The sequence below is a fragment of the Oenanthe melanoleuca genome, chromosome Z (genome assembly GCF_029582105.1).
Source record: "Oenanthe melanoleuca isolate GR-GAL-2019-014 chromosome Z, OMel1.0, whole genome shotgun sequence".
Classification (NCBI taxonomy): domain Eukaryota; kingdom Metazoa; phylum Chordata; class Aves; order Passeriformes; family Muscicapidae; genus Oenanthe; species Oenanthe melanoleuca.
In genome coordinates, this window is record NC_079362.1 from 40,319,910 (window position 1) to 40,332,200 (window position 12,291).

General features: G+C 39.9%; 1 protein-coding gene across 2 annotated transcripts; it reads right to left on the minus strand.

Moving 5' to 3' along the window:
• Nucleotides 1-6,880: 6,880 nt before the first annotated feature.
• On the minus strand, nucleotides 6,881-12,062 carry RMI1 (RecQ mediated genome instability 1). 2 transcript variants are annotated; one of them, XM_056513086.1, is made up of 2 exons: nucleotides 11,975-12,062; nucleotides 6,881-9,682 (listed from the first exon to the last, which is right to left on the minus strand). In XM_056513086.1, the coding sequence occupies exon 2, from the start codon at nucleotides 9,652-9,654 to the stop codon at nucleotides 7,771-7,773; it is 1,884 nt and encodes a 627-aa protein (XP_056369061.1). In that variant the 5' UTR covers nucleotides 9,655-9,682; nucleotides 11,975-12,062; the 3' UTR covers nucleotides 6,881-7,770. The 2 variants fall into 2 exon arrangements, with proteins under 2 accessions (XP_056369061.1, XP_056369060.1); XM_056513085.1 differs by having other exon boundaries at nucleotides 7,648-9,682; nucleotides 11,937-12,045.
• Between the last annotated feature and the right edge of the window lie 229 nt (nucleotides 12,063-12,291).

Here is a 12,291-nt window from a genome sequence, read left to right on the forward strand (position 1 = left end):
TCAGTCTGAGTCAGTCGTACCACAAATAATTAATTGCACTGAACCTCTTCCCCATAAAACCCAGACAAATTCACTTCCTGTGCGTGAAAAGCATGAGGTTACCCAAGTTATCTGAGAGGTTTGCAGGCTTCTTTCAACAACATTCCAAATGATAAAAGAAAAAAATAGAGCAGCCTGAAGCTTTTTGCCAATGAGTTCTGCTGAGAGTGTCCAATAAAAGTTTGGCTACTGACTGACCTGTGCATATCACTAGAGCAACATCAAGCACACCATATGTATAAAGCACATTGTTTCCTTGCCTAGGACAGCTAACTTAGTTTATTTAAATAGACTTTTCTACAGAAACCAAATTACATTAAAACCAGTATATGATGCCTAGGGTTTTTTTTTAAGAGCTGTTTTATTTAATCTTTTGCTTTTTCCCCCTCCAATCAAGTAAGGAAAGGTCTTGCTAAAATACATTTCCTTTAAGATACCTGACTTTCTCTTCAACCACCCTTTCCTTTTCCACTAAAAAATTCTCCTCTAACAATCCCCCTCCCAAAACAAAGTCAGAAACAGACACACCATTTCCCACTATCAGAATATATGTCTGTCATGATAAAAAATTGTTTCAGTTACTTCCATCACAAAACATCTGTCTTAAACATTTAAATCCTTAGTATAACACAATATGAAAGTATTGGAAGCATTTCTCAGGAAGATGTAAAGTTGTAAATTTGGACTGAAGACATACTACTGGATTCTTAGATTCAAAACTCTTCACTAAATATTGAGTCTTCATAAATAACATAAACTGTGGATTTAAATCAGTTTTTAAGATTATCAGAACATCAGTATTTTTCCTTAGCACACATTTTCAAGTATCTTCAGATGAGAAAAAAACTTCTATAAAGAAAGATTCCTTCTATGAAGAAGCAGCAACAGAGATAGTAATATTTAATTTCTATCTACAAGATAATTGTTTTGTAAAAGATCCATCAATGTACAGCCTACAGTTGAAATATACCAGATTCTCTGTCACATAGATAAATCACTACAAAAAATATGGAAAACATATAAATATGTAGACATGCTGCATTTTGTATAATTGTTTCTGATTTTGCAGAATTATTAACAATCAATTCTGATGTATGGAAAAATAGTACTGAGCTGTCAATATTCACAATTATGCTACCTCTATTTTTTTACATGTACCCAGGGCCTAATCTTCTGATTATTATAAAGGCCATTATGAAGACATCATTAGATCAAACTAACTCCCAATTCTATTTTTCAAATAATGGAAATGGAAGAATGGTCACTGAATCAGGAGTTTTAAATGCAAAGCGAAAACAAGTAACCTAACTGGTGTCACCTGATTAAAAAAAAAACAGATTTTAGGGTTTTTTGGTCTCTTGATTAGTCACCAACCATCACCAAATATTGGTCAGTACATAAATTACTTGGCTAGAAATAGAGGATTATTTCACACTGTCTTTTCTTATTTTACATTAAAAGATTATAACTCATATTTTTCAACACTTGCATTAGAAAATAAAGTCATACATAAAAGACAATGTTGATATTTTAAATATAATAAGCATTAGCCTCACATTCCTTCATGAATGGACCCCAAGGATAAGACACCTCCTGTGTTGTCATTGCCCTTCACTATCCAACATGATCCCATAGCACTTAACAACTGATGCTTGTGTTTGTATCTGACCACCTCTAAAACAAAAAAGTAAAATCTATTTCAGTGTTCTTCCATATATTAACATTTATTTTAAAGTAATATAATATTTATACAGGATCTTACTGCACATATGCTTGGCAGAATTTTCTTGGCAGCTCAAACAAATTTTTCAATATTTGCATTTGAGTTACCTATTTGTAAATAAAAGGTTTAAGACAAAAGATGTGTTTTCATAAAAAGGTATCTAATGAGAGATAATTTGAATGTTGTAAGTTACAAGTAGATCCTTATTTACACTTTCTACTTAATGGCACTTTCTAGTTTGGAGAAACTGTATGAGGGAATTACGGTAACAGTTGGTACAAGGGAGTAAATTACCTAAGCATGTGTTTAGGCAGTCAGCAGCATCAGAGGCTGTTGTTTTGCTTTATGATAAATGATGGATTTGTTGTTTAATAGCAATAATACTAGCCCAAATTTTATATGTACACAGCTGTTCAATGATGATTGTGCTGTAATTGTAAATATAAAAAGAGATTTTCCTAGGAGCAGGAAACTCACTTCTGAATATTTCGGTTGAAATTATATTTATTTCCTAAATGCTGTTAGTGGAGCACAACATTTCCTCCTAATTACCACAAATTACAATCTTTTCTACCACAGATTTTTTGAACATAGGTATATTTTCACCTTAGCATTCTAAAGTTTTGGTTTTTTTTTTATTTGAAAGAATGCTTTGTGAAGGCTGTTATTCCGTCAATATTTTAAAATGAGATCAGACTTTCATCTTCTGCAGTTAGTGCCACCATTGCCTCATTCTTGGACGGTGATTATCAACATCAAAAAAATAAATCCTTGACCATTTTAGAAGAAATAGTAATCTGCTTTTCATAGAATAGTCATAGAATTGTTAAGGTTGCAAGAAATGTTTAAGATCATCCAGTCCCATTGTCCAGCATTACCACTGTAACCCCTACATGACTAAACCACACCATGCAATAACAGACCCAGACTCCTCCTGAGCATCTCCAGGGATGGCGAGTCTACCACCTCCCTGAGCAATCCATTTCCTGACCACAGCAAAAAATGATTTTTCTAATATCTGATCTGAATCTCCCCGTCTCATCTTAAGGCCGTCTTCTCTGGTCCTCTCACTGCAGGCACAGTAGTGGATACCAGCCCCCACCTCACTACACCTCCTTCCAGGGAGTTGTGGAGAGCAATGAGGCCTCCCCTGAGCCTCCTCTTCTCCAGACTAAACAAATCCAGATCCCTCAGCCATAAATCATTTCTAGTCCTTTCACAAGCCCTTCTCTGGACACTGCCCAGCACCACAAAGTCCTTTTTAAAGTGAGGGTCCCAGAACTGAACACGGGATTAAAGATGTGGCCTCACCAGTGCCACGTGAGGGGGACAATGACCATTCTGGTCCTGCTGGCCACACTATTGCTGATACAGGCCAGGATGCCCTTGGCCTTCTTGGCCACCTGGGCACACTGCTGGCTTATATTGAGCTGGCTTCAACCAGCAGCACCCCCAAGTCCCCTTCTGCTGAACAGCTCTCCAGCCACTCCTCCTCCTAGCCTGTAGCACTGCATGGGGTGGTTGTGACCCAAGTGCAGGATATAGAACTTTGCATTTTGAGCCTCATGAAGCTATCCTTAGCCCATTGATTGAGTCTCTCCAGATCTCTCTGTAGAGCTTTTTTCCCCCCTACAGAAAAGACTATTGTCACCCTAGAAGAAAATTCCAACCTACCAAGTATGCAAACAAAAAGTTCTTTAATATGTCACATGGCCTATACCAGCTAAATTAACTGTATTGAGTATCTCTGAAGTTAAGACTGTGCAGGGAGATGCTCATTTAGCTACTACTCCTAGGCCCAGTCTCCACCTCCCCACCAAGGTGTACAGCTTCACAGAAGTCAGCCATGTGTCCTTGGGATGGCAATGACCATCGGAGCCCCCAGGCAGTCCCAGAGAGCAAGCTGCCTTCTGCATTTGTGAGACTGCATGTGGAGTATTGTGTCCTATTTAGCATTCTCTAGCACAAGAAAGCCGCTGACAATGAAGCAGGTGACCAGCAGACACTGCCAAGGCGTCCGTGAGATGGAGTACATGCCATTTCCTGGAAAGGATGAGAGAACCAGATTTTTTTAGCCTTAAGAAAAGAATCAGAAGCTGGACAAATTCTAACAGCCACACACTGCAATTTCACTGTTAGAAAACCCAGTACAATAAGGAAAGAAGTCCTTACGGAAAAAAGCAACTGATTGATACAAAAGTCTGACATACATATACATTTAGATGAGCAGCTAATTTGTAAGAAACCTGCCTCTTTGGTTGAATTCAGAGTTGCAATGTCAGTTTATCTTTATCCTCTCATTTGCTGGTGTTACTACTGCTATTCTGTTCCTTCTAGGACCATAATATCAGAGAATTGGATTTGAAATGAGAGGTGTTACTTACATTTTAAAAGTCCTTTTCTGCCTTTGCCCTCTCAGATAAGTACATTTAGTTTTCCTTGCCACCAGATAATCCAGAAACACTGTACTATAAATAATTTTTTCCTCCCTGTAGCAAAAGGCTTCAAGTTATTACATTTCTATTCAAAACAGAAATGTTTGATATCATTACAGTGAGACATCAAGAAATAGATCCTAATATTTAGAATCAAATGTTATATTTATTTACTGTTCTATCTAATCATGTTCCATTAATGTGTAAATTTCTGCTTTTGACCTGAAATATATAATTCTTCTACTGTGAACCTTCATTACTGAGCAGTCCAGAATACCTTTTAGGAAATCCCTTAATATTCTTCACTTTGAAATGACATTATCTCAACCAGCTGTGCTTCCTGAGAGCACTGCCTGCATTCAATGAGGAGATTACTGGGTTACAATGACATGCGTATTTGTGGCCCAACTAACATCCAGTAGGATTAGACTAGTCCTCAAGCTGTTCTTGCCAGCCTAGTCTATTTGGAAACCTGCCATATTTCTTGGACTAGCCATGGCCTTGTTCTACAGTTTGAGTGAATACCTTGAAAAGAACTAGGGCACAGTAAAGTTTCTGAGAGCCTTCGGTTTTCTAACAGCTTGCCTTAGTGGCAGAGCTTTTAAAGAATATTCTGATGCAGGTACCTGGCACTGCCATAGCAGTGCCACATTCAATGTTTTCACTTTCTTGAATAGCCATAAGGCAAGAACAAACTTTCACTGTTGACAGAGTAACATGCATGTCCCTGTGTGAAAATATTGCAGGTTTCATATATTGACACCGAATTAATTAGAAATTTCACTGTGACCATCAACAAAAATACCAGCTTATTTTCCCCATTGAAAGGAAAACATTCTTGAAGAATACGGATTCTGAAACTGCGGTCAGATGCACTGCAAGTGTGGAAGTCTACTTAGCACCTGAAACAATGAGTTAGTTTGTGATATACTGTAGACAAGAGATGACAGAAAGTGTAAAAGCTGCCTTCCGCCAGAAGGCTACATGTAACTTGTGAGAGCAGCTGCGACTAGTGCCTTCAGCAGCTGCTACAGGAGCGCTGCTGCACTCTCCAGAAACGTGGCTATAGCTCTACTGGGGTTGCAACCTGCGTTGTGAATTCAGCCTGTGAGAAGAGTGGTTATCTGAACGGCTCTGACACATACCCCTGCCAGGTACAGTGAGGCAATATATGCCCACCATGAGAGCAAACAAAGTGGGTAAGGCAAGAACCAATGGCTGGTACACAGAGCCACACAAACCATTTTCTGTCTGACATCAGCTCTGACCTAAGCAAGCTTTCTCAATATCACTAATTTAATTCCCTTTCTTGTTGGAAAAACTATGCAATATTTCTCATTAATTCTAAAAGCTTGAACACATCTGGAAACCTTATACACCAGAAAATTGCACTGAAATATCTCCAGACTAGTCATGCTGCAATCACCTTTATTGAGATCTTCTTGCTTGCACTGGACCACAGGCATGAGAGTGGTTTTCCAGAGCACACATGTTGAAAATGAAGACAAGGACATTGGGGGTGGGGAAGAAAAATTCACTCAAGCAACATTGCCTTTAAGGTAGGTAGGTGAGGAAGAGAAGAAGAGAACAGGAGACACACACAATTCTTGTAGCAGAGATGGCTAAACATTAACACAAATGCAAAAAAAGGAGGGGCAGGTGTGACTTCATCATCTAAACCAAACACAACACTTAATTTGATTTTGCAGTTTGAATAAGATGACTCTAGCCTTGCACAAGCAAAATAAAATCTTTAGATTATTTGCACTGTTTGAAGTTTAAAGACTCCTATCCTTTTACGTGCTAAGGCAAAAACTTCAAAGGAAGTTTCCAAACTCATTATAGGAGAAATATTTCCATAAAATGGCATTGAAGGTTTACAGTCAGTTCTATTAACTTCTACAAGATTACATGAAATGACACTTGGTTGGTTTCCTACTATCAACCAATTTTTCCTAAAACTGTAACTCAAGATCCAGCAATGTAAGTTCCAGACAGGCAAAAGCTTTTTCTGTTACAGCTCTAAACAATGTACTGTTCTCAAAAGCCTCAGAAAATAAACCCAGAGGTGGCTCACTGGGTTATAATTTCCTCAGGTTCTCTTCACCGTGAGAGGGGCAAGGAAAGAAAGGGACACAGGGATATTTGTGATTATAAACTCTACAAAATAAATCCTAAAAGCCATCATACCTCAAGCATAAAAACCCTCAAGATGTCCCATGCTTCACCTTCCTCCACTGTTACCTTACCTGGCAAATTACCTCTAGTTTTCCTTGGAGTCTTCAAGCATGGTCCTCAATTCAGGATTAAGTAATAAGGCTATACTGACTATCTGTCACAGCAAATCTCAATGGCCTAACAGACATTGTTCAGAGAAAGAAAGGGCTTTGAAAAAAGATCAATTTAAAAAATCCCTCCTCTAGGCACCAATTTTACACTCTTTGCAAACACTAGCAACACTGGGCAGACTGCTCCTGTCACTGGTTCCCCTACTTCTGCTAGAATATTAATTCTAAATTCACAGGCAAACAACCCAACTCAAACCAATTAACCAAAGGAAAAAACAAATAAACAAAAACCCAAAACAAAACAAAAACAAACAAAAAAACAAAACAAAAAGAAGTGAAAGGAAAAGGATGGGAAGAAGAAAAAAGAAAAACAAAAAACTTAAATAATTTCTCATACTCTATACATTAAACAAAATATATATTTTTCTTTTAAAGTGACAAAGCAGCATCTACCAAAATTTAAATGAAAACTTAATATATTATTTTAGAAAAAAAATATTTTAAAAATCAATCAAAATTAAGACCAACATTAAATATACTATACATGTGTGCAGCACAAGTATTTGACTACACTGCAAAAAGGTTAGTCAGGTAACCATAAGAGTTAAGGAATGAGTTTGCCTCCAGCTTCAAAACTACTACCAATGATTAAAATTAACATGACAAAAATAATAGAATTCCCATATGTTACAATAATCTTCTGCTAATAAACACTTTAAAATACCTGGCTTTGTTTCAGATTAATTTTCTCTCCTTTTTGTATAGGATTGGTTTTTTTTCCTCACATCTGAATATTTAGAAGACAATCTTTCATTCCTATGTATTTTAAGTTCTTGCACAGTGAATATAGATTTGAGTCTTCAAATTGGCATAGTCAGAATGGACTGTATCTGAACAATTATTTATTTAAATTTATTCAACTGATTTTCTCCAAGAAAAAACTGTCACCTGTACCTTTCTTTTAAAAATCAAGTAAGTACCTGAAAAAGCAAAATAACAAGATGGTTGTTCATTGTTATACACTTTCTGACAAATTCTGCTAGTCAGGATTACCAGTCTAGAATACACAGGATTTTGCAGAACAAAAAAAATAAGACATAAATATTTGAAATCTTATTCCAATACTGTCACCATAAGAAACAAACTGCCCAGTTTTGCTCCTTGACTGACTTTTACATTCTAATTCCTGATAAAAGACACACCATTTAACTTTAACTTTCAAGAGCTCTTCAAGGGAAATCTGACTTAAACATTTTTTAATATACAGTCTGCAAGTTTGCACGTGTTATTTATTCAAACGTTTCTTCAATTGTTCTAGATGCCCAGCATCAGCATCCTGGAGAATTAATACAGTAGCTTTAGACTGAAATGGATTGTACTCAATAGTCATCAAACAACAGAGATCTATCAGCTCTTTTTGACATTTCTCTAAACCATCCTTAAGTTTTAGACGTGAAGCTGGATCATTTTTCAGCTTATTCATTTCAGGCACTGAAAAGCCAATCAAACTTGTTAGAATATCATCAGCAAAATCTACTTCAAGATAAGCAGAACCATCAGAAATTTTTGCTTTTATACTCCAGGACCCACTGCTTTTTGTGAGGTTTCCAGTAAGAGTGACAATAAAACATTTAACTTTCAGAATTGTAACAGTTTCTGGTTTTTTTTCAAGAAGAAGGGAAATATATGTGAAAGGTGGAGAATCTAAATCTAAATGTGTTTCTAGTGCCTTGCAAGGAAAGATCTGTGAATCACATTTCTGCTGATCTCCTTCTGGGTCCATATTTAAGGAAAAGACAGGATCATCATTTAATACCCTGCTGTCAGAAGTGTGTTGCTGTTTACATCTGCTCTCATCTACGTCTCTATAATTCTGCCCTTCCTCAGGAGGATTTTCCAAAGAAAAATCTGATGAACTGCAGGTCTGATGTAAGCCCCTGTGCTGCAAAAAGTCACTCATGCCATTTCCATCTTCATCAAATATTGTCCTTCCCATTTTCTTTTCCTTGCTGATTGCCTCCCTGGGCTTCTCTCTTTCATTCACATTGTCTTTTTCACCACTGCCATTTAAAGAAGAATTGCAAGAGCTTCTAGATATATGTGAAAGTCTGCCAGTAATTAAACCTATGTTTCTGTTTGTGTCCACTGGTGGCACTTCTTCCATTTCTCTTTGCATCTCCTCTTCCAGAAGAAAGTCATCTTCTAAAGGAAAGTCATCTAAAAAGCCATCATCGTATTCTATGGGAGGTGAAACTTGTTCATCTGAGTGAGGCAAAGGACTTCCAGACTTTTGTAGCAAAACATTTCCATTGTGTGCTGTCAGTGAAACTGAGGCTGTATTAAAATTGTTGCTTCTACTATAATATCCACTTTCTAAAGATGTTCTGTTGTTTAAAGCAAGTTCATTGTTTTCATCAAGGCTGGCTAAAAGCTCTTCATCTGAAGGGCCAAGAGTTTGTTCTAATTCATCCAAAGGTCTTGGAAAAATCTGTTCATGTCCAGCTTGTCCAACAGAATTAGGGTTTTCAGGTTCTCCAATTAATCTAGCAAGGACTCTTTCCTGACAATAATCCTCAAGAAGAGCATCAACCTCACCCCCCAACAGTTTTATATTTTCTGCCTTAAGCAGAAGAACTCCAAGACGATATGCAATATTGCCCTGTACAGTAATTTTTGTTCCAGGAGGAAGATTACTGCAGAGAACAGGCACCGGTTGGTACTCCATGCCCTGAATTTGATTTATGCCATCTGTTAGTTGTAGCATCAGCATTCGAGTAGGTTTTGCTTCCCAGGGCTTTTGGAATGCCTGAGTACTGGCTGTTACTTCTTCATTTACAGTGCTTTTCCCTTTTAGCTTCTGCAACTGTGAATATGCTGGCTGGCTAACATCCACCAGTGAATCAATCTGTATGGAGTAGCAGCCTGATAACACTCCCTTGGGAGTATCTAAGATGCAGTTAGGCAAAATGGGATATTCCAAGTCTCTCAGATCGGTAAGAAGCCATTGCTCAAATACCTGCTTGTTAATCTGAGCTTGACTTAAATTACTGCCACTATTTTCTTCCTGGATCCAATTAATACATGCTTCCAGCCATGTTAAAGGAACTTTAACGTGCCATTTGGATGAAAGCCAGGTTTCCACTCTTGCTGCAATGCTAGATGTAGACATTTTCTTTTACTGTAATAGACTGAATTCCCTAAAATGGAATTTAAAAAGACATATTTAATCTTCTGACAAAAACAGAAATTATTACAAGTTACATGCTCATATTATGTAAAAACAAATTAAAAACACTTTTACAGACAATAAAATTCACAGGCATTTCCAACATTTAACGTTTCAACCAGCACAAAAGGTATGTGCAAATATCAGCATAAAAGTTATGTGCAAAATATAACAAAAGTACAGAGACTTAGACAAGCAACCACGCTTTTTTTTATCCTGTTGATTGAATAAGAAACGTATAAATTAGACCCTTTTCTTATAGATTGAAAGTGAATGGACAAAAAACCCAAACCAAAAGAAGAGTATGTTTTAAAATATACTTCCTCTTTTTTCATGGTTTTCTATTAACACACAGTTTATTTTAGAAATTGACCTGAGATTTTATGCTCCCACTTCACCAGCACTGTTATGAACAGAAGTAAGAGGATATACAGAACCAAGCTGTGGTCCATCAAGGAATATCAAAGGGAAGACTTTCAGTCTGTGCCTGAAAGCTTTGTACCTGACAACAGAAAGCTGGCTTCAAACATTGTTATCTAGAGATCCAGTGCAGGACTTGGCTGCAATAGCACCAAGTCTCAGCAGCTATCATTTCAAGGATATCAGGGGCTAATAAACTCTAACTTCTTGTTATTTTAGGAAGTACCTGACCAATTCAGGGCTGACCAAAAGTAGAAGCACGTTACTAACAATATTGTCCAGATACATCTTAAACACTAAAAGGTTTTTAGGGCATCACTCATCTCTACAGGAAGCCTGTTTCAGTGTTTGATCAGGCTCTTAGAATTACAATTATTCAGGTTGGAAAAGACTTCCAAGATCCTGGAGTCCAACCTTTGAGTGAACACGACCATGTCAGCTAGTTCATGGCACCAGGTGCCATGTCCAAGCACTTCTTGAACAACTCCGGGGATAGTGACTCCATTATCCCCCTGGGAAGCTTAAATACCCTTTCTGTGAAAAATTCCTGATGTCCAACCTGAACCTCCCTTGGTACACTTTAAGGTCAGTCTCAGAGACTGACCCCCACCTTGCAACAATTTCCTTTCAAGTAGATGTGGAGAGCAACAACATCTTCCCCGAGCTTCCTTTTCTCCAGCCCTGCTCCCTCAACCACTCCTAACACCACTTACTCACTAGGCCTTTCACAGGCACTGTTGTCCTTGGTAAAGAAATTATTCCTATTGTCAAATCTGAACCTCCCCTGATACAGCTTTGAAACAATCATGGGATTGGTCTTCTGCAGCTAAATGCCAGGAACAGACCAGCACCACCTCTCCAGGTCCCCTCCTCAGGCAGCTCTACAGAGCAGTGAGGTCACCCCTGAGCCTCCTCCTCTCCAAACCACACAAACCCAGAGCCCTCAGCTGCTCCTCTCAGGATGTGCCTTCCAGCCCTTCCACCAGCTCTGCTGTCCTCCTCTGGACCATCCAAGGACCTTCCCACCCTTGTCAGACCGTGGGCCCAGCACTGCTCACAGGACTCAGGGTGAGGCTGCACCAGGGCTGAATCCAGCAGGATGATCCCAATCACCGCTGGTGATGCTGTGTCTGATGCACCCCGGGGTGGGGTTTGCCCTCCTGGCTGCCCAGCACACACTGCTGATCACCCTGAGCTGCTGCCAGCCAGCACCCCCAGATCCCTCTTCCAGGGCAGCTCTACACACACTCCTCCCCCTGCTTATACTTGTGGCCAGATTTATTGCATCCCAGGGGTAGAATCTGTATTTGTTCTTGTTTCATGCCACTGATAGTGCTCCAACATATCCAGCTTGCTCCGCAAGGCTCTCGTCCGCCGAGAGTCAGCAGCCCTTCCCAATCTGGTATTCTAGCACACCTGCTAAAGATGCCCTCGAGTTCTGCACCCATGTCACTACTCCAAACACTGAAAAAGTGTATTAGGTTGCCTAACTGTGCATGTAACATGTTCAATCGCTTAGAAAGGGCGACCGAGGAGCTCAGTCTCTACAGAACACAACGAAAACAAAACCTACAGTAAGAATATTTAAGAAACACCAGGTGTGTGTTTTGCTCGGTCTCTCGGAGTTTTTTGCCATTATAGCCTTCAGAGATACCAAAAGAACACACTGCCTCCAAGCTCTCCCCAAAAGATCCACCACTCGGAAGATATCACTCAACCTAAGCAAAGCGCCAGCTTTCAACGAGGGAGGTTAAAGGGAGGGAGAGAGTGAAGCAGAGGCAGAGGGGAAGGAGGATGGGCCACACCTCGCAGCCCCTCGTAGGGGCCGAGAGTTCCAACTCACCGGGGCGAACGAGCGTTCCCGGCGGGAGGCCCCGGACCCCGCCGGCCTGAGGGACGGGGCAGAGCTCGAGCCCGCGCTTCCCAAAACCGCCGCGCGCACCCACCAGCCAATGGGGGGGCGCGTCCAATCATCGCGAGAGCCTCGCCGCGGCCAGCGCCGTGCTGCACGCACAAGGCGGGGTTTGAGCAGCCGCCATTTTCTCGCGTCTTGGCCGCAGCTGCTCACGCTTGCCTGGGCTGCCCCCTCTCCGCCCGCGCCGCTCCCAGTGCGGCTCCTGCAGCCCAGGTAGGAAAGGCCAGCCGGCCGCGGCACGGGTC